The sequence below is a fragment of the Bombus affinis genome, chromosome 13, assembly GCF_024516045.1.
Source record: "Bombus affinis isolate iyBomAffi1 chromosome 13, iyBomAffi1.2, whole genome shotgun sequence".
In the NCBI taxonomy this organism is placed as follows: Eukaryota; Metazoa; Arthropoda; class Insecta; order Hymenoptera; family Apidae; genus Bombus; species Bombus affinis.
In genome coordinates this window covers 1,976,980-2,000,524 of record NC_066356.1, presented here as the reverse complement: position 1 = coordinate 2,000,524, position 23,545 = coordinate 1,976,980, and the positions used below count along the sequence as shown (strand labels likewise).

General features: G+C 35.1%; 1 protein-coding gene across 1 annotated transcript in view; it reads right to left on the bottom strand.

Moving 5' to 3' along the window:
• The window catches only part of LOC126923449 (zwei Ig domain protein zig-8-like), a 418,101-nt gene that overhangs the window by 30,084 nt on the left and 364,472 nt on the right, over positions 1 to 23,545 (bottom strand). The window contains exons 4-5 of the mRNA XM_050736913.1: positions 11,925 to 12,144; positions 7,698 to 7,795 (exon numbers count right to left, since the gene is read on the bottom strand). Coding sequence (XP_050592870.1) covers positions 7,698 to 7,795; positions 11,925 to 12,144 — 318 coding nt within the window. The remainder of the gene's footprint in view (positions 1 to 7,697; positions 7,796 to 11,924; positions 12,145 to 23,545) is intronic.

The window sequence follows — 23,545 nt, the reverse complement described above, 5'->3', positions numbered from 1 at the left end:
AAATTTATTTATTTATACATATAATGGAGTAAAAGAGTTGTGTCTATACATTGAACAGAAAAAGAAGAAAATAAGACAGTCATTGAGGTACAGACCATAAGCTATGGATTGCAAAAACTAACTTTTGGATTTTTTGCCTCTCTGTTCGTCTGTTTATACTCGCATCACGTAAAAACTACTGAACGAATTTTGATGGGTTTTTTCTGTTATATCTACAGCTTACAGCGCAGGAAAAAATAGGCTGTTTCATTTTGATCCCTTTTGTGCAAGCTGCGAAATAGCCTGGCATCACTGGATGTACGCGCTTCCATGTTTCGTAGAGACAAGCAACGATGATTATTGTTTACGTCATGTTTGTTCTGAAATCGAACCTTTTCGTAATTTAATATTTTTTACTATGAAGAGTAACCTCTGAAACTGTTGTTATAAAAATATGCAAGTATCTCATTCATAAAAATCCATCTGCCCAAAAATTGTTTTTGTCTGCAAATCGTAATTGTTTTCTCCTTAAAAATTGTATAAAAAAGAATACTAATAGTCCACGCGGACGAAGTGAAATCTAGTAATTTAAAAAATCTATTACATCTCAATAACCTAGGAACTTGGAGTAAAATCTTCGATCAATATCGTTTAATAAGTATCATTTAATTAGTATCATTAATATGAAAGCGGAAATAGCTTGTAAAACTTAAAATCTTTCCAGAGATATAAAACTCAAGATTATAGGTTTCTTTAATTACAGAAATTTTCATGGAGCTCGCGATACTAGTTCACGCGCCAAAGACCAAATCAAGTTCAAGATCATCCTCGACAGCTTTAATCACGTTCATTCCCATGTGTGAAGTAAGTAGGGGGATGCTCACGGAATCAGCTCTAACGTCGCCGGAAGTGGCTTGCAAGAGCGAAGAGGAGGGCGGTAAGGCATAAGGAAGTGGTTGTAGCTGATAGCAGGGAACGCTATGCCAATATGCGGCCCATCCGAGGGGTTAAAGGTTACCAGCCGGATATCTGAGTGACTTGCAAGGTTGCAGCCTTCGCGATCGCTGCTAATCTCGTTACCCTTCAGACGGTTCACGTCCTCACCTCCGCCCTCGTTTTCCACTCACTCATCAGGTAGCTAGCTCGTGAAGCTGCTGCCTCGATAATTTTCCTTCGACTCGATTGGCTGCTCAATTGATGATAAACTTGCGCGATCTTAAATTTCGTGTTCGCCTTTGCTTTCTAATAGCTTCGTCAGGATGACTTGATAAGAACTTTGAAACGACTCCGTGACTGTGATTGCCTCGATATTTTCTTCTTTCTGTGGCTTTACGATTTCTAAACGAGTGTAATTCCCTTTATAGAAAAATTTGGCAAGCTTCATTTACTGTGACGATCATAAAGCGCTTATGGTGTAACTATCTTACAAGGACTACTGGATTCAAAGGAGAAAAATTTCACTGGACTAAATTAATAAAAACACGAGATCCCATCGTTCATAAAAACTTGCTTTGTAAACACCGCTTGTGTCGGGTGAACACATTGCATAGATTTTCCATTGCGATGCATTTTTAGATCAAACGATTATCAACTACTTGTCCGGAAAAACTTTTCCGATTCAACACTTTTTTTTACCAAGTATGGTAAAGTACAAAGCAAAAATATCTGACAATCGTCTCGTTTTTTATAGGAATTTTATTAATAAACGTCAATGAAAAGCTTCGACGACACAAAATACCTTTCTAATCAACCTTCGTGAAGGTTTCACAGAACACTGCAGTCCGAACACCAAAAAAAAAAAACGAGCAAAAGAAACTGCAATCGAGGGAACGTATCGTGGCAGCCTTCAATCACGGATCCATCAGCTATTCATGGTGAACTGCTCTCGGTCGATCATCGCTTAAAAACAAACCAATCTTACGGTTTATCTTGAAACCGAGCAAAATAGGTCAAATGAGAACTATAAAATGGTATGGCATAAAGACGAAATAGAGGGAGAAAAGGAAGAATTTCTTGTGACCTTTTTTTTCTGATCTCAACATCCTACACTATGTCATTCTAAAATACTTGTAGTCTAATTAATCTGTCAAATACAGTTGATCGTATGGGACCACGAGGTCGCAGTAATGTCAAAGAGCTCGTCAAACCTCCCTGGCAACGTCCAATCAATGGCGTCGAGGCTTGCAAAACCATAGAGGAAAATGTACAAAGAAAACATGTCACGAAATGTCCCTTCCTATATACGCCTTTATCGTGCAACTTTTTTTACCATGTTCGTGCCTTTCTTTGTTAAATAAGCAGAAGATACGAATAACGAAAATCGAAAAGAATGAGCGTAATTGACGGAATTGTATTCGTCATTTGGTCTTCGCAGAAAGTAGAATTTTTTGTACGGTTTGCTTATATTTGGTATCCACAGTGGCTATACAGAAAGTATTTGTACATTTTCTGTTTATTTTATGAAGCGTTCTTTTATCAGATTTCACATTTTATTTTTATAGCGGTAAACTTTCGTAGTTATATGAAAGTACTAGCAAATGATATCATATCGTTTATGTAGTATTAATAGCTACAGCAATTAGGAAATAAAATTTGTTAATTTAAGAAAACCTTAAAATTTCTAATTTGAAGTTTCTAGTTTGCCATTTCATATTAATTCCTTCCTATTAAAATGCTTCAAATAAACAATGCTTTGCAAACTTTCTGACCAAATTGGTTGGTGTACGAATACTTTGCATAGCCAAAGCATACTATTATGCGTTTACATTTAATTCTATGCGACAAACTTAATTTACGCACCAACCGTGCCTCGTGCAGCTTAGCTTTAAGTAACCCGATGAGAACTGGTGTATTATACATGGTGAAGTTATCGGTACAGTCAACTACAGTGTAAATTTGCAGGAAGTAAAAAATAAATATAACTATTTCGAATCTAGAACGATACCATAATTATAAGCAATTCTTATAAAATTCTTTTAAAATTATTCTTATAATTCGTTATAAAAATTTGTGCCATTCAAATAATTCATATTTTGATGTTGAACTTCAAGATTGATGAATTCTATTGAAACGCAGATAAAAAGTATATAGATTAAGATATCATTTGAAAATATTTCATTAAAGTAATTCAAACAAAAAATGATTTGAAGGCTTTTCACTGAAATGTTGGAAAACAAAGATTGGAATCATTTGACGTAAATTTTACGGAAGTACACTTTTATGTTTCAAAACTATGTTTTATGATTTCATTAATGGCTTTATATTTCCTGAAGAATTTTCCATTAACTAAGTGGTTATTACTATAACTGCCTTTTGACCATTATCTCGTCCTCTTTTCAGCAAAATTGCAATTTTGAGAGTAGCATTTTATTTATTGGCTATTTCTGTTTTTACTGAAGATATTTCCGTATTTTTTACGATAAAGTCAACCTTTTTCCTAATTAAGTTTTAAATTTTACGCGAGTTATTTATTAAAGTTAATAAAATAAATAAAATAAAATACATGGAGTTATATTATAATTTTTTACAATTTTAAAATTTTTCAAGCGATTAGTCAACAACTTTTGTTCATTATATATATATTTGTATTATATATATACATATCAATTTGTTTCCAAATATTACATATAAGGTGTCATCTGAGACAAATATTGCTTTTGTTCATTTGCAACGCAGACATGAATGTTCCACATCGATGAATAAAAGTACCGTGTAATTTAATTTAGCTTAATGTATTCTATAACTCGGAGATTTATAGCGGTAATATCTCCTTAATCAATGCCGGTAAAGTCTAACACAGATATTGCGTTAAAATCGATGCCCTAATCTTCGCTGAGATTCACAACGAATCATGTAGAATCCGGTTTCCCGGAAGGCTAAATCCCATTAGTCCCGTAGTCTAATTTCCATGTGGTTCCCGACGTTAATTCCAATTTGCATAGCCGTTTACGCAAAAGACGCATGACGTAAAGTGTATTAAAATCGATCGGAGAAAAAATATTAGCTAAATTGGTACTAAGCTTCATGTAGAATATTAAACGATACATTACACAAATATTCTTCTGTACGTAATTATTTCACATTAATAAATGTGATTAGCAAAAAATGGAAACAAAGTCCTTACGTATTTTTCCACGCTGAACTCCAATTTGTAATCTGATCTTCTTCGTTACTCATAGCTTTCTCGATTTTATGTGATTCCACTGTTTCCTTAATAATTCTGACACATTTGCACGCATCTCCATTATTTAATATCGAAAATAAATATTAGGTTGTCCGAAAAGTATCTTTCGTTTTATAAGGAAATAATAGACGGACAATGTTTTTTGTTTTATATTAGTTTATTGAATTATGCACAAACATAATAATAGAAATATAACGAAATGGATCATACCTGACTTAATAAAATAATATAAAACAGAAATTGTTGTTCATCTACTATCACCTTATGAAACGAAAGAAACTTTTCGGACAAACTAATACATAGTATTTTTTTCACGTAATAGTATCTACTAAACTCTAGATTCTACATAGTAGGAGTATCAAGATCATTTCTACGCGTTTCCCCGACATTTTCACCGAGGAATGGAGCAACAACATTTTTCTTCCACCTAACTCGTTTCCGGCAAAGTTTCGGGCGTTAACATTTCGCGTATTCGTACTTGTGCACGTAGTTAAACACTCGCTTATCGTCGACGTTCAACTAGCACGCGGTAAAATGTATACACGAGACGATATGAATGCAGTTTGTACCGTGTGTTGTCCCGAGACTCGAGAGGTACACGTTAACAGGATACACAAATGTGTTGGCGCACAACGGGCAAAGGCAACCAAGACAGTTTCATAATTCTACGATCAGTTGGTTCAATTAATAATATGTTATTAACCATTGTCAAAGGGCTCATTTGCGAAAGTTAATGGATCTGCCTATAATTTCGCGCTGAAACGACAAATGACAAGCTTTCCGATATGTTTGCAACTTTGCTCCAGCGACAGTTCCTTTCTCGTTGACAAATTAATAGGACTTCAGCGTGATTTCCAAATACCATATTATCCGATAATCCGTACGTGATGCGTACTGTACGATGAAATTTAAGTGGATGGAAATTTTAGAAAGAATTTCTACTTGTGAGATTTTCGATTAATTTACAAAGAAGTATTCGACTATAGCCCATCAAGTATTTTCCAATCAAGCATATTCATATCAGACTCTATGTGTCTCATTTTCATGGTATCAAATTTTTATAGCCATGTGAAAATATTAGGTTGTCCGAAAAGTTTCTTTCGCTTTATAAGGAAATAATAGACGCACAATGTTTTTTGTTTTATATTAGTTTATTGAATTATGCGCGAACATAATAATAGGAATAGTACCAAATAGATCATACCTATTTCAATCAAATAATATAAAATAGAAATTGTTATTCATTTATTATCACCTTATGAAACGAAAGAAACTTTTCGGACAACCTAATACTAGCAAGTAATATGAAATTTAATATCAGATTCAATTAAGCAGAAACATGTAAATGCTATCGTAAATACAATGATACATAAATATTTATTGTAGCTACTGCATATGGATAGCATTTATTTATTTTGAGGTAGATTAATGGAATGGAACCGATTGCAAAAACGACCGGAATTAAAAAAATGGTCGCGTCACAACGTTTCTCCTATGTTACGATCAACAATTACATACATCGAAACCAAGTACCAAGGTGATAATATCGGTAATCGGTGCGCAACATCAAACACAGCGTCATAGGACATGGATTGACGAAAATCGAAACTGATCCCGTTCGGGCATATCGCATAATCAAACCACGGCCAATTGTTCGCCATTCCGTAATAACCGGCATATTCATCGAAATAACAATCTCGCATTGGCGGAAAGTTTCGTGGAAACTCGAGCTCGTTTGCTACATTTTCGACAGGAATTCGTGGACGTTTCGAGCGTTCAACGATGAAACGAGGCGACACCGATTCAAGTGATGGAGGCGCGACGTACAACAGTCAACGAGCCGATCACGTTTATCGATCGTTGATATCGATCGATCAGTCGTCGTCTCGAATTTCGCGGGCTGTTTGTAATTAAAAGGTTTCCCCCTGTTGGAACAACGCGAAATTAACGAGCTGTCGGGTTAATTAACTCGCAGCACGTTCTACCGATGATTATTGGATCCATAACCATCCGAGAACTTCGTTACGTTCGAATTTTCTGCCTGCATTTTTTATCCATTTTTTCAACTTTCGTGAAATGCTGACCATGTTTCGTAATTCTGTATTTACGGTTTTGCTTTCTGTACTTAGTGAATTCCTTCGCCGTGTTATTGGAAAGTAGACGAGAATTTTGATAGAATTTCGAAGAATCTTTTAATAATAAATTTTCAACGCTTACATTTTTTTCGCCTTGCACAAACATGAAAGGCTGTTATATCTTTCTTCTGGTAATTTTTGTCCCTTACAGTTTTCTAGATAGCTTATCTCACCATCTTCTCGTAAAACGTTTCATTTTCGGTATTCCTCGATTTTTCCAGATAGTGCGAACGACCCACCTGAAGCTACCAAAAAATTTGAAACTCTCGTAACTAGACGAAATTGAACTTTTCTTCCTTCGTTTCCCACTGCCTGCGTTCGTTCTTACGCGGCTCATAAATGAGACGTTCAAATTTCAGAAGATCGCTTCGGAAAACGGTCCGTCGGCCTTTATAGGCTACTAAAAACCTTGAGAAGCAGTAAAAAGGTTGTCGAAGAACAGCGTCTTTTCGTTCCATGGATTCTTCGGGAATCGTATGGGCATTTTCGATGGATGCTTGAAACGGGATAGAAAGAACTATGAAATATGCTTATAATATAGTTATCATGGACTTTCTGCAGCACATTTTCTTTGGAATTCCTCGAACTTCATGGATGGATACTACGTGTTCCGTATCGTAAAAATAAAGCGGCACTCAACACGCTTATTCTGGCTAAACTCTGAAATATTTATTGTATATAAAGTTTATGTATATATATACACAACTTGGAATAAAAAATAATAAAATTCGAATATGTATAACACATGTATGTTTTTGTTCTATAACATCTGTGGCGGCATAACATAATGTCATCAAAGCATAAGGCCGGCATGCCTAATGTGCCATCGATATCCCTACGGTCCTTCCGTCGAATATTCGGAAGAACGCGTACGCGCCAAGGGTTCGGACGTTTAACGAACGCGTGCATAGTGGGGATATCGAACAGCAACAAAAGAAAAGAATCTGTCCAAAGATTCATTCGGTTTTGAACAGCGAAGTGCGAAGGGTCAAGTGTAACAGCAAAGCAAACATAGTCGAAAAGCGAAGATTGTTGACTGTTGATCGTTGATTGTTAAATAAATTATATTATTGAACATCGAGAGTATTTCTTGGGCACCTTACATCTAACACCACTTCACATATAACAATATTTCTAAAATTACTATTTACAATACTACTATTTACACGTTCTGCTCAAAAATTTTATTCAACAGGTTCTTTTGCATTTGGAGTGAAATAAGTATATTAAAACGATAGCTTTACATACAATGATAACCTACTGTAGAATCATGGGTGAGCTTTGTTAGAATGTTACACGGTACAGTTGTGATCGATATATAATCCATATATAATCACGTCAGTGAATAAAATTTACGGTATTAAGAGCAATATGCTAAGCAATTTATATACGAAACTCACCATTAATAACGTGCACGTTGACGCTGGCCCTCTCTGCCACAGTGGGCACGCAACTGTAGTTCCCAGAGTCGCTTGGTTTTGCATGGATGATCCTCAATCTGTAATAGAATGAAAAACCAACATTCGTCTCAAGCAAAATATTGCTCTCTATTATTCATTAAGCGCAACTTGTAACCTTATTAGTCTTATCTGACGTTTACGATTAAGAATTAATACATTGTAACTAATATATGTATCCTGTAAAATTATTTGCTAGAAATTGCTTCCTTTTTCTTAATATATTATATTTATTGTGTACAGCTTGATACGTACTTTTATTGCGTGTGAATGAAATAAATGTTTGAAAAAAGTTTCTGTAATAATATAACTAGAAATGATTACGTTGCAGTAGTATTTTCATATGATCACAGAAATCTGATAACACGGGAATAAAACGTGGACTCTGGTAAAAAGAATGCTTAATCGAAAATTAAGGGTATGTACAAACAGCATTTGCAGCCACCGTAATTGTAAAAATAACACGAAATATCCTGCATTATCTCTTCTCAAACCACTCATGTCTACTCCCAAATCAAGCAAACGATCAATCGCGTAATTTGACTGTCATTCGCGTCCGATGTAATTATCGCTCCAATACACAAAAACATGTCAGACGCATAAATTTGACCGAGCAATTGCATATGAATGATAGAAATGGCTTTAATTTCGTGAGTGGTCATCGATACGCGGTTCCGGTGCTGGGTTATATGTATATGAAATAATTGATGACGAAATTAACAATGAAGCATCGATGATCTAGCGGCTATTAATCGACGATAAATAGCGCTTGCGGTACGATTAATCCTCCTCCCTGTGTCCACTTCCTACCTCTCTAGTATGAAAAACACATGCGTTTCATGATTCAATTTCACGGGCCATTCATCAACTGAAAATTTAATTACTTCATAGTAATTCATTGCTATACGAACTACCGTAATTACTGTTAAAATCCACTGAGTATTTTTCCATCAAGTCAGAAATAAATCGTGAATCAAATACAAGTACTTCCTGCTTCTAAATAATAAACTTCGGTTGGCTAGATGTTTATGACTTGTGAACGATAGTACATTTGATTAATTCGAGCAGCGTGTTTCCGCCGCTTTCATTAGATTGTACTCGACTTTTTTTTTTAAATATAATTTCTCATCGAGGTTTACTTGCAAGAAATTTTCTTACTTCATATTTATAATTATCGCTGTGTATTTTCGTACCTCCTTCTAACTAATACGATTGAAAAATTGTGGTTCCGTCGCGAAATTTGAAGTGTTAACAACGTTTATTGCATTAGATTGTTTAAAAGATTCGTCGCGTTTTTGTTATAAATTTCTATCAAACAACGAAACGTTCGGACAAATACTGTTCTTTGTTGGGTACCAAAGAGAATTAGAAAGAGACAAATGAAAAGAGAATTTAAAATGCCAAATTTTTCAATAAAAACAGTTTTATCTCTTTCTTTCACAAACATGAAACGCTCAAATGTAATTCGAGTAGCCTTTCGAACAACAGCAAATAATTCCATGTTAAATGCACAGTGCGGTAGTCAGATTATAGGACGATGGAACTTGTAAAGAAATTTTGGCAGCTTGCTTCCAATAGATTATTGATTAATCATTTACTTGCTGCATTTTACTACTCAGTTTCATCGTGTAGTATAATAACGTATCGCACCCTTGAGGCTAATAACGGCCGTTTAAGAGTTGCCTAACAGCGTCCCAGTTGTAGTTGCTGCAACCGAAGAGGCCTTAAGAAATAATTATTTTAATGCTTAAGGGACCAAACTGTATCTAGTCTTGATAAACTCCCTCGAGTAATGGAGAAGAATTACACGGCAAGATACGTATTAATGCTGGACTTCTGTTTCTGTTTGCGTTTGCATTTTATGGACAATAACGTTATTCGCTTTTTGTCATTGTTACTATCATAGAAATGATAGAATTTTTATTAAGTGAGTGAAACGTGTTTGAAACCAAAGCAATAGAAGGGAATAAGGATATATGTAGTTCAGAGTGTTACAGATATGAGAATGCCTGAGGTCATGGTGTGAATGAAGAGTGTAGGGCCATCCACGGGTTTGGGTAGACATGTCTGGATGTCTCCTAGGAATGTCGCCTGGAAATGTCTGCATCGAGTGAAAAAGATAGGGAAATAGAGAGAATAAAAAAAGAGGAGGAGAGAGAAAGAAAGAGCTTTCGAGAAAGTATATTGGATGGTTTGATCGAACATATCAAGGACTAGATATGAGTTTTAAATTATATAATAATCAATAAATAGAAATAATAAAAAGAATAAAATATAAAGGAAAGTTGTGTAGTACTGACCGCTATACTTTATTGCATAAGATTATTTCTATCTATCTAATAATAGACAAATAATGTATCGTAGATACAAATTTAGAAGATACAGATTTCGTCTGCGATTTTGTAAAGAAAAATAGGAAGACCGCTCTCAACTGGTGCGTTAATCCAAACGATGCGCACGAACATCTTCTCTTGCCAAAGAGAATCCGCCGAATACGAGAGTCAGAAACTCTTTTATCCGGGACCATAACCTTTCCTCTGTTTGTCTGTATTACGTCTTAGGAGTACAACGTGTCTCAGCACGTGGTATGATATCCAGTCGGTCCTCAGATGATAGAGGAAACAGGGTAGTCCTTTGTCAGGCAGCCTGTGCACCGTGAAGACGCATCGGGCATGCTCTGCATTTCTAGCCGACCCTTGTAAGCTCTGGCGCTTGTGTGTCGCGGGAATATTGCAGTCAGGCTGCGTCTGTTTTTGGACGTGATTGACGATTGTCAGGCTGGCGTTTCACGTCGATGAATTTACGACGAGGATCACCCTGCAGCCGACCTCCACCAGAGCCACAGCCTCAAGAAGCAGAAATTAATTGTCTAGTGGCTGACATTGCGTGCGACGCGTTCTTCCTATTTCGGCCAAGTCAGATTCCCTGCGTCGAATTGTCACCCAGATATTTACACGTCTAACGTGGCGGCTACGAGTTGATCAATGAGTATAATTTTGACGGATGGCGTCGAAGCTAACGCCACAGATCAGCTTCGGTATACCGACTCTGTAGGACTGTAATTTATGGGTTCAATGAGCTTACCGATAATTTCAGTTCTATTGAAAACGAGTTCGTATTTGGATATTATTTCTCAGTGACTAACTTTTAGTCCAAAGTTTTTAATGAGTATTTATAAAATAGTTAATCTTTATTATTCGAATTACGGTTGAGCACAATTTCAATAATATACATTCAACTATTCTTACAATAAATATATTCATAATGAATATGGATAATATATTGACGTATGTAATTATTGTTTGTACGCAAAATAAATTTTATTTGTCAAAGAAGAAGCAATTGAAATCCTAACAGATATATTCTGTTATTCGAACTAACAAGAAGAGATGGAAGGGACCTGTTCAGATAAACGAGTTCTGCTGTACTGTCCTTCTCTGTAGTTAACCGGAATAGATTTGAAGGTAGGTATTGCGTCTCGTATGATGAATATACTTGTTTCGCTTTTGAAAGTTGGCACAAGTGATTAGTTTACTTGATTCGTATACGAATGTGTTAAATAATGACTGTAGTTTCGATAAGTGAATTTAGATGTACGGTCAGGTAAATTCGGTTCAGTGTAGCGAATATAGTTGTTTTGTTCTAGTTTTGAGATTGAAAGCTTATCTATGTTTAGGTTATGCGTTCAACCAGTTAATCTATTGATCAATATCTGAGCAATGTTGCTAAGTTCGGACTAGGATACAGATTGCTTTTGGCGTCAGCGACGCATGTCCTTTTGATTTTGATACCAGCTACCACTAGCAAAAAAGTGCATTTTCGGTTTATCTATTTATCATGATAGTGATTAATAATCCAACGAACTTTTATTATATCATCTTCTATCTCAAATTCAATATAAAGATTGATTTATTAAAAATTCGATCAAATTTGTACTCCAACAAATATTCATTACTATACAGAATTATAGAAGAGAAATTAAACTATCTTTCTGAACTCAGAAATTCGATAAAAACGAACTATTACGCGTGATTTTCATATACATGGAATACCAATTGATAATATCAGGATTGATAATTTCAAAAGAAAATATATTTCTTCGTTTCATATTAGTAGCAATTGCCATTATAATAGCAAAATAACTTACTAATAAAAGTGAGAAAAACATACCTCGACGTGAGGGCATCGCTCCACTCAGTTTCGACAGCGATGCGAGGTTCGCCGTTTACGTCGTTTTCCGAATGCGGAGATGTTACTACTGGCTGACTACCACGGTACCAAGCCACTGTGCCTAAATCGTGAGGTCCTTGAGACATTAGACAAGTGAGCGTGAGAAGACTGCCGGTTTTCACGTAAATATCCGATGGGCCACTTATTCTGGCTCGTGCCTCTGTAAACAAAAATTATTTCAGTCGATTAATCATGTGCTTTTATGGTTAAAATAAATATCGTTATCTTATTCTACAGAATTTCATGTATTCCTTGGGGATTCTGACATTCATGACGAACGTTACCATTAACACGGCAACACTGTAATTCATTATTAAGTATGTGCTTCATCAACTGAATCTCGGTCACATCTTAAACTTTCAACATCGTACGACGTAACTGCAGAGCGGTTACAGGATGTAACGATAAGAAGCCTGGGGACGTTGAGGTGCGTCAAATAGTCGCTAAATGCTGCTTTCCAAGCTGTGTCAATTTTAGAGACTATTATCCGATATCCGATGCCGATAAATTATTCATATCGCGAGAAAATCGCGTCGTATATAAGCAGCGAGCGTTCAGCTATCCTGGGGATTCGGTTCGACCTACTTTGTGATTAGCACGCGAATGTTTCCTCGGTACTGTGCATTTATAATGGCCGCGCGAATAATTATCGTGCGAGGAAAATTGTCGTCAAAGCGAAGAGCGAGAGGGGGTGAACTTTGCTGAAACACGCACCAACTATTAAATCGTTTAAAATTGCAGTTACTGCGTATATGGATTTTAGCGATATAAAATAAGAGGATCGACGTCGACAGGGTGTGATTGTAATAATAGTATGAGGATTTGCGAAACTTTCCTTTCGTTCTCTCTAGTTTCTTGTTATCAACCCCTAAATGGATCTTCAATGTTAATTTAATCAATTGTATTTATAAACAGAAGCTTTAAGATGCAAAAGATTTGCACAAGATCGACAGGGTGTGACTTTAACGATAGTTTGAAGATTTGCGAAAATGTAGTTTTACCCTCTGCAGCCTCTTCGTGTTAACCCATACACAGATTTTCAATTTTAATTTAATAAATTGAATTTGTCGTAAAATGGAAGTGAAAGGGTTGAACTTTGAAGAACACAAGGTTTGAATCGAGCTATTCAGCGAAATACACTTGTAATTCAAATCCACATGCTTCTGAAACGAGTAGGCAAACCGTTACATCTTTCTTAATTCATTGATAAATCTTCAAACAAACAGCTCAGACACAGTTTTCAAAGACGATATCGCGTATTCAGTTTTCATAGCGAAAGATCCCTCTTTCATCTCTCCTTTTATGCTCCCTTTTTTCTGGTTCCTTTTTTTAGAAAGCACTCATCAATTTTACTATGGCCAGCGAAGGTTTCTATCAGGCAACAGTTCAATGACTTCGAGCGAACAGAAGAAGAATGTGTCTAGTCACTGTTGAGATATCAAATTCGTGCAAGAATAACGGGCATCTGATTCGCGCTATTTCACCGTGGGATTGGCGTATCGATTTTCGCTTTGAATTTCAACATGCTCCGTTAATACTGCAATTTTTGCATTCCAGCGTTTCTCGCACATTGCCTGGTATTATCGAACATTACCGGATGTTTTGGTTAACTCGCCACAGTGCTTTATTGTTACCTTTTTCGCTTAACTCAGAACTTCTATAATCCCTTAATCTGATAAAATAGCATTAAATATTCGCTTCTTGAATTTTATTTACGATTAGGAATTGACTATTTTAATATTTACTATTCGAACAATGCTATCTAAAAATAATGAGTAGTCGAGTAAAAATGAACTATTCCACTATATAGTAATGTGAATATAAAGTAGTTAAAATAAGCATGAAAAGTAAGTTGCTAAGCTTACTAGAGGAAACAAAGTAACATCAGTTATATAAAAAATTGGTATACAGTCTGAATAAAATTTAAAAATGATTCCACTGAATACCAAGATCTCTTATCGCGAACCATGGTTTGCCTAAATATTTTTCTGATCTCTGTGAAACATATACCAGCGTGAATACATTTTCAGAATTGTTCCAAATTTTACAAATCATGATACTGTCGATGAGTGCACGAATTCTTTCGTCAATCACTCTAAATCTAAGTAACTTCATGATGAACTAAGGTAAGTATTCTAAGGTAAATATGTGAATTTATACAGTGGTATAAGTATGATACGAGTTGCATGAACGACGTTGTATCGTAAGAAATCTCGTCTTCAGATACGGAGGGAGTTAGGAGAGAATAACGTAGCCGGTTTATCGATCGTACGTAGCCAAGATATTCTCCCATTTATCATCGTAGCGACGAGCACGACTATGGGCCTCGTATGATGGTATCGTACACGCGGAACTCGCGATTACACGAATAATCGCGGCTCGGTACGCGCGTATGGGGATCTCCGCTATCGGACAAAAGCAAGTCCGATAAAAAGATTTTGCGTGGATTTACCGTGTGCCGAATAAATGTTTTTGCCCGGCTACGTGATTTATACCGTCGTATGCGCACGCATCATTGGCGTCTAGTTTGAAACAAAAGGAATTCACTGCGCTTGAACTGGCGCCCATAGCTTCTTTCGCCCGTTTCCCTTGTTCGTTTTTGAGTGGTTTAATTATCGTTCGGTATTTTATTATCGCCGTGTCATTGCAAGCTTTTAAGCAAGACAAACACACAGGGACTGCGTTTTCGATTGTCTCGTCGCTGCTGCGTTCCACATCTTTGCGAATTATCGATCAACTGCGATCGTTTGAAGGGACACAAAGAATTGAGTATATTATGATTCTAAAGCAGCGAGCAAGAATAATAGTAATTTTTACATTCTTAATTTAAAAATTAAGAAAACAATTAATTAATAAGAATATACAATAGGCTATGAGAAATTCGAATTAAACGTCCGAATAAATGAAAGATACATCAGTTACAAGAACTATGTGTAATTAAAAATATAGAAACTTGAATGTTGAGTAAAATAACAACGATATTTAAAAATATTACGAACTCTGTATTTCTACCAGAGCTACATAAAACTTTAAAAGGAATAACAAAAAGAGAAAAACATGTAATTCGAAAGATCGTAAAAATCTGCAGCACTATATCGAGCGTATATTCCTTTTTAATCGACGGTGTTTCACGTGGTGTTAGCGCTCTTCAATCTTTCATCTTTTAAAATACCGATCGAAACCCTTCGTGTAAACACGTAATATCCATATTGAATCAGGAAGCTGGTGATGCCATTTTTCGTAAAGAGAAATAATCGGTAACACGAACACATTTTGTCCGATGTTTCAGCGTGTAGATGCAGATCGTCTTATATGATTATAGCCCGTAAATGATAAAAGGAAATGGATCGTTCGATCAGATGTTTCGTCGAAGCAAAAAATATAAAAATAGCTAAAAATAACATACTTTTAAATCGTACTCCGTTTTCTGGAAGATATCGGGGATTTCGGCGATAATCTGCACGAGGTTATAAAGATGAAACGACGCGACTTTGGTTGGAAACAAATTTACCTGCATTTCTGCAGAAGATTAGCGATGTTAATCCCTCAATTATTGCGTGGAATATTTTAGGAGAAAAGGTTTGTCACGAGCTATTGTAATATCGAAATATTAAACACAGTTTTGTTAAAGCTACAGAAATCGAAAAACTAAAACAACAGAAAATTTTGTTTACGTAACAGATGATACAAGAAACCAGCGATGAAAAAAATATCAAAGCAAATCTGCGAGATTCTATTTCACCATTAGATCTTACAAAATGGAATGCAATAACGAGAACTCATTGAAAAATATATTTTGATCTAAATATCAAAACATAACTATGAATGATAATGCATTAAAATTTTATCAATAATGGCTAATCAAAGATTTTTATTATATCTGAATCAAGATATGTAGAAACTATTGAATTATATTTTTATTAATACTATTTTCAGTAAAGTTATACAAAATTGAAAGTTTTATAAAAGGATCCGGCCATTTTACTTGCAACGATCTAGAATGATCGAAGAAATCATACAATGCGCTTAATTAATTACTAAAAGTGTAACGCGCGCTAACGCATCTCCGATCGTCGCGGATAAGAAAAGGACGAACAGTTTATTCGAATTTAAATTACAAGATCCATCGAGATTAAGATAGGAGGGCAATCCGAGAGGCGGAAGATTTTTTCCACCGCTTAATCTTCGCTTAATGCGCGTTTTTATGGGATCTTTCACGCTTAACTGATGTTCGAAGAGGATTAAGAGAGCAGAACCCTACGCGATGAAGCTCGTGAAGTACGATTCAGTCGCAGTCTGGCATTTCATTGAATGATTATCTTCGATGAATACTAACAATTGCAGAATTCATTTCTGCATTGGAATCAAGCCGAATTTACGATTTAATGCAAATCTGATCGACAGAAAATGGGAAAATGGTCGAAGAATATTACATATGTAATACAGTTTGAAGACACAGCAGCCTAAAAGTATCTGACGTTGCTCATTTCTGATACTATAGGAAGAATAGGATTCTTTGTCACCGATAGACTGCGAATATTTATGAACATTCAGATTTTTGTAAATATAATTAATACTTTGACTACCACGCCGAAATCACATGTTTCGCACAAGATGCCACGGGAGTATTTTTATTGTACAAAGCATATAACGGCAAAATAATAATAAATTGATGATACAAGACAACATTGTTCCCCAATGGACCGTTTATCTTATTGGTGGTCAGGGGTAATAGTTGACAGCGACATATTATAACAAGGCTTCGTTTATTTCAACAAAACCATTCGCATTCGTTATTTCGTCCTAAGCAAAACATGCAGAATATATTGTTGAAACGTGTAGAAGATATTAGTAAACAGTATTTGTTCATTCTATATATAATAGTAAGGTATGTTCACATTTCTAACTTCAATTATATGATTATAAAGTAGCATTTACGATTATTTTCTAAGGTGTGTTTATAATAATATTCGTAGATTACCCCTCAAAGATATGGATGCAAACACAGTGCACCGTTAGATGCAAGATTTGTTCTCATTTCTTTTTATTGGTGTTCTAATAAAAATGTTTAATTCTTCAATTGGGCACTTTTTATTTCAAAGTATTTTCTATTTATCGGTCATATTCAAAATGCCCTAACTGTTAATTTTCATTCAATTTTTACAATTGTAAGAAGTTCAAGCGCTCCGGTCACCAATGACCACCGTGGCGTCGCAGGAGAAACCGTGGCCGGTCATATTTGACCAACGCGGCAGTCAAAATGTTAAAAAGATGGAACCTAGACAAAAGAAAATTTCTTTATTTACTAAACATAATAACAAGTATCCTATTTTAAATATCTCATATACTCATATTATAAGTACGCATATTATAAGCATGCAGTGTGTGCATTTTTACATCTTCAAATTTTTCATAAATGCATAAGAGTTCGCAGTAAAAATTGTAAATTTTAAATACATTTGACAAGCCGTTTTCCAATTCTCAGATCTGTCTCATTTTCCTTTAAATTTAAAAATTGGAATCTTTAGAAATATATCTGAAGTAATCCCGCATTTAAAAGCATCTACGACAATTCCATATGGGATACGTATGTATATCGATCGTCCATTAATCATGTAGTGAAAAATTCCGATACATACTGAATTTCACAACCCTATGATAAAATCATGAAAATTAACTGAGCTAATAACGTAATAGGTAGGATTAATACCGTTATACCATAATATCGGTATCTTGTATGTAATTGGAGACAAAGTACTTGCAAACTCAAACATCTGACAGTCCCTCAACGGTTAAACAGTTTCTGTAAATATACGTACAGTACTACATTCAGAAAGCTGACGTCGCTTCGCGTCGTGTTAGTGTGACTAAATCTGTGGGACAATACACGCTGAAATGACAATTAACATGATAACAAACTTTCCTATCAATTAATTCATCAAATATAAAAAATCATTTCTGAATAAAAAGTTAATTCGTATTATAAAGTATTTCTATTTTAATTTTCTTGGTGTTCAGAATTTATTAATGATTTTTCTTATTTGTTTTTAATCTGTTCGATATTTTTATATTATGAATATAAACTATAATATTGAGTAAGTATATAGATACGAAATAAGAAACGATGTATATCTATATATAAGGCATATTGTATACATTAACATTATATAAGTTATATGTATATAATTAAGTTTTTAAGTATTTTAACAAGAAACGGCATAAAATACAAATTGGTATAAAAAGGGAAAGAATATACGCGCTATCTTTCGTTCGTAACTAAAACGACCATACCGACATAGTTAATTCAGAGTCATTAATTACTTTCCAGAATAATTCGTTCACAAAGTTAAAAATTATAAATTCAAAGGTACTGTTAATTAAACGTATGAATAACTCCCTTTAAATCTTCATATTTGTTTTCTAATGATCCGTTCGTTTCACAAGGAAATGCTGGAAGCCAAACAAAATTGCTTATCGCTCATCCGTAAGAAACATCGTTTGTATTACTTAAAACGCCCACCATTTATAATTTCTCTTTGATTTAATTTCAAAGTTTCGGAGAGCTGTTTCCAATTCGAATAATTGATTAGTTCAATAATCGAATAGTGGATTTGTCTTTCCCGGAAAAAAGAAAGCTAGAAAATAGTTGTCATGGAAAAAAACAGAGCTCGTTCTAAATTTAATGAAATTGTTCCCCTTGTATTGCACAAAACAGATAACATCATTTCCTTTCTTTCCCTTTCTGAAATTCTACATCCAACTGCGAATCTAGGTTAGAGACTCTTGCTTTAAACGGTTAAAAGAAACAAGAGACAGACTCTTTATCGTTTTTGTTCGCTTTTTCAATTCATAGTATACATATATATATGTATACTATATATATATGTCGGAGATGAAAGAACACCGGAACCCCTCCTTGGATTCGCGGGAATACCGTAACGTTGTAACTTAGATTAAACAAATGCCGCTCCGATTGTTCGAGATTTATGATCATGAGCTTGGGCTCGAGGCGACAATCAGTCGCCGAACGTAGCCGCGGTCAAAGGGATGAACGTTTTATCTAACAAAGGCACAGAGTAACTCTATACCTCTCCTTAAAAGAAATAGTCGTAGCGACACGTGGCAGTAAATACTTCAATAGTTTCTGTCCCGCGGCCCGCCACATGCAGATTTTGTCCTCCGGGTAAGATGATCGCCGGGTGTCGGCATGGCTTTGCAGTGTATGTTTAGCTAACGTGAGGACCCGCTATAAATCTTAAGATTTAGTCAAGCGAAGTCCTTCAAATAGACTGGCTGAGCGGCCAGCATCTCTTTCAAAACGCCGATATGGAGATCGACCAATTAGCAACAGCGCTAATTTCCCTCACCTTTGGAACGAAAGCTTTCTTTGACGAATCCGAGGATCTCATGTCCTTAGACACACCCATTATAGTTTTCCTCGACGGCATCGTCGAGACGGAGAGTTACTCTTCCGTGCGATCTCGACGACGATTCAATTAAATCTCAGATACGTAATGATTGCCCCATGCATTAACATTGAGTACAACTTAGACGCTAAAGAAGAGAAGAGTTCGTCATCCCGTTGACCGTGGATTCGTTATTGAGCCTAGGATCGATCATTGTCATTAGCTTCTCGAGTATCTAATTATCGCGATTACTTGTCCAATTCCATCATAGTCACATTTGCACTAGTAAATATCTCCTCTATTGCATAATGATCACGTCTAGTGTCAATAGGGATTCGTTTCACGCCCTTAACCCTAACTCTAACCTTAACGCCAACCCGACATATATATATGTATGTGTAGTATGTGTAGTACGAGTTAAAAAAAATATATATTATATATAGAAATATTGTTATATCCGAGCGTGATATTCTGCTTGCGTTGTTTCTCCAGAAAAGTACAAGAAATATGTATGTATATACATATTAAAGAAATTTTGTATTAAAATTAAAATTATTAATATTATTATCGGCAATATTTTTATATAAATATTTCATTGTAATAATAAGTAATTAATGTACATTAATGTATATTCATCGGAATAAATAAATCGGAAGAAATTAAAACAAGTGAATTGTCAAAGCTTCAGATATAAAATACGCAGTCATTATCAAAATTAACTGCGTCAGAAAACGTTTCAGTGTACGTATTTTGCTTTAATTTACAATTATTACTAAAATTCCAAAGCCAATGCAGAGGTATTATTTAATTCTTTGAAATATTCCGACTTGTTTGAAATTTCAATAAAACCTAAATTTTAATATTTGCACACTGCCAAAGGCCTTGTATCTATTATCTCGGCATAAAATTGTATAAATTCCAGTTCTATAAGAATAAAGAAAAATGACATTTCAACGAAAATATTCGAAAATTCATTGTATATTTTATGAGTTTTATGTTATACATGCAGGGTAGATTCTGAGAAGAATCAAAGTATTAGAAAATGTAATACAATGCAAAATCGGCAGTTCGTTTAAACCGGAAAGGGGAGGTTTATGTAAAATAATTAAGAAAAATAAAAATATTCGAAAATTTAACGTTTTACCAAGGATAAAGAAAAATTGCAAATTCGTTGAACACCGGAATATAGAATGTATATGATTGTTTCAAGTAATTTTACAGTAATAATTTATACGTAAAAGTAATTTTTAATCCTCAATATATAGTACTACCTAAGACAACCGAAATGCATAGTATAAACATATCATTTGAATCAGTTCAAAAGTCGTGGTTCCTTACTGTGCACAGCGCACACTGTACCGTGATACGTCTGCATGGTTTCATCTACGTTCTAAACTTACAAATGTCTCTAGGTACAAAAGTACGATACGTTTTCAAAATGAGGATCTCGATAAAACGAGACTTTTATCTCCATGCAACGCATTCGCTAATTAATGTCCTCGCGTGAATTTATTATCATCGCTATTGTTGTGCATATTTCGCTGAAGATTTAGGAGCGGTCGCCGCGACGAATGAACGCACCCGGCGTTGTTCGTTGCGAGAAAAGCTCTACGTACATGGATTTTCAAGCCACATGAATTTACGTAGTGGATGACACAATAAAAGTATCGCCAAAGGCTTCCGATTGTTTAATCTAGCAGCGGTTAAAGAATTGCCAAGCTTCGTGAATTTTTCATCATACAGTTTCACCGATTTTTTTAATTAATATCGGACGCTTTGTGTTTCCAAATTGGAGACTCTTTCATTCAGTTAACTATAAGTTAAATTGATAAAGATTTATTTGGTATCACAGGAGTTATAATGATGAAATCAAGTCAAATTAAATAGGGAAACCTATCACGTTCGATTGTACATTAAATTGCAATTTTACATCGAAAACTGAGAAAAATAATACGAATACCATAACTGGTTAAAAATTAATAAAACCGTGCACTAATTGAATGTTGTTAAAGAAAAAATATATATTTAAAATGATAATATGGCACTGTTAATAACTTTTTCCTTTTTTGTTTCTGAATATAATTGTACGTTATTATTATTATTTCGTGTCTCTTCTTCAGAGTAGAAATATACTGTACAGTCGTGTAAGTAGACAATGGTAGAGGCTTTAAAAGTATGAACATCCGTGTGGTGCAAAATTGCGGAGCTCATCGTGGAAATTTGCAAAGAACTGCTCGCGTGCCTCTAATTGCACTAACTACCTTTTCGAGGGCAGATTTATGCAGTTTCCAGGTCGAGGTGCGAGTAATAATCAACAACTTTTACATGCTGTGGAAAGTCTCTCGAATACGTCCGCCATAGCAATGCAATAAAATTCATCATAAGAGCACGTGAATACATAAAAAATTACATGAAATTCTGCTCAAATAATTTTTCATGGGCATTAAATAAAATCTTCTACGTAATAAAATGAAATATTTGACGTTAAATCATTGTTGATTTCCTCATTAATATTTCATATACATATATTTTAATAAAATTTTTCTACAATTCTTCTCCATCTTTTGCAGAATATTTCTTAAATTTATTGTAAACATGTAAATTAATTTATTGACAATACGTAATACTAAAATCTGTAGGGACGATAGAGCGGATGATTGTTACGGGAGGTTGAACTATTATTTTATTGCTAGGTAAAATTAGACATCCGCCCGCACTCGCTGTGTAATGTAACATACAGACATACACACCCATGCACATCCCTTTTGACCTAAGCCTACATGCCTCGTGTAACATCAATCCACATCAGAGACCAGGCCACACACCGCGGGCAAAATGGCAGCCAGATGTCTGCACATTCTTGGCGCGTATCCTCAATAGTCTTAAGGACCCACCATGTTCATAGTTAAGGTCCTTCAGACCAAACAAGTATCTCTTGTTTTAGGTTTCCTTTACACTAATTGTTTGCTATGGGTTGACACGAGAAAGTTAGTTTTCCTCACGTTTGGTATCTTCTGTTGGCAACTTTCTCTCAAGGATCCCTTCCTGGTCCACCAACCTTCTTATTATCCAATCGGAAGCGGTGTCTACTGCCCTTACTTTTCTAACCAAAATTGTCATCAACAAATCCGATGGTCCCGTGTCCTTAGACACACCCACCCCTAGCTTTCCTCAAACACAGCATCGTCAGTAAAACTTCATTTATTCTGTATCCTTAGAATAGTCAACATATCTTTATCGTCTTTTACCCATCTTCTATCCTTAGACCAGTTGCGTACTTAACGTATCGGTGTAACTAAGTTTTACATAAAGTTGTTGGAGTGATTTGTGATTTATGTGTGTTAATTCAGTGTGTATTCCATTGTGATTGCTGAATTCATAATAAAGTTTAATAAAAGCGAAATTGATAGTTGTATTACCACTCAGCTATTTTATTTTATCATTCAACCCTCAAGTCTACGTGACACTCGCAAGGACTGCACGTGGACATCAGCTCGTCATCGTTTGCTGACCTTAAAACTAACCAGAAAACTATTGACGATCGGTTCTCATCACCGATAGCTCTATTCCCTTAAACTGTTTCCAGTGTAACACTTATCCTAACTTATACAACAACACTACAAATCTATGAAATCTAATTTACTTAAAATCCACTGCACGTGCAAGATCACATTTTTTCTTATCTCCTAAGAATTAAAATCGAACGTATTAATTAACTTTCGTGTTACCGTTCACCTTTTACTTAACTTCCCAGCTGTTGAATTAAAAGAATAGCGTCAAATATATTCAATTGCAAAAAAAAAAAAGAAAAATCGCAGAATAGATAACATTCTCATGGACCTGCAATATACTTATTGTCAATAATCTAATAATCAAGTAAAGATCAACAAAAAGTCGAAGGAAAAAAGCACAAACACCTAACGATCACCTAAAATAATTTTGCCATCATCCTCATAAAAGAATGGTATTTATATCTACGTTATTCTATCTATCGTTTACACCAAGACTATCAGCCATCAAGGACAAATTTTGTAAAAACGCCAGAAATTCCCCACGATCTGCTACATCTCGTTGAAATGAACGGGTCGAAGAAACAAGGAACCTACACAACAACAAGAAAAAGGAGGAATCCAACAAGACCCGCACGATACCGTT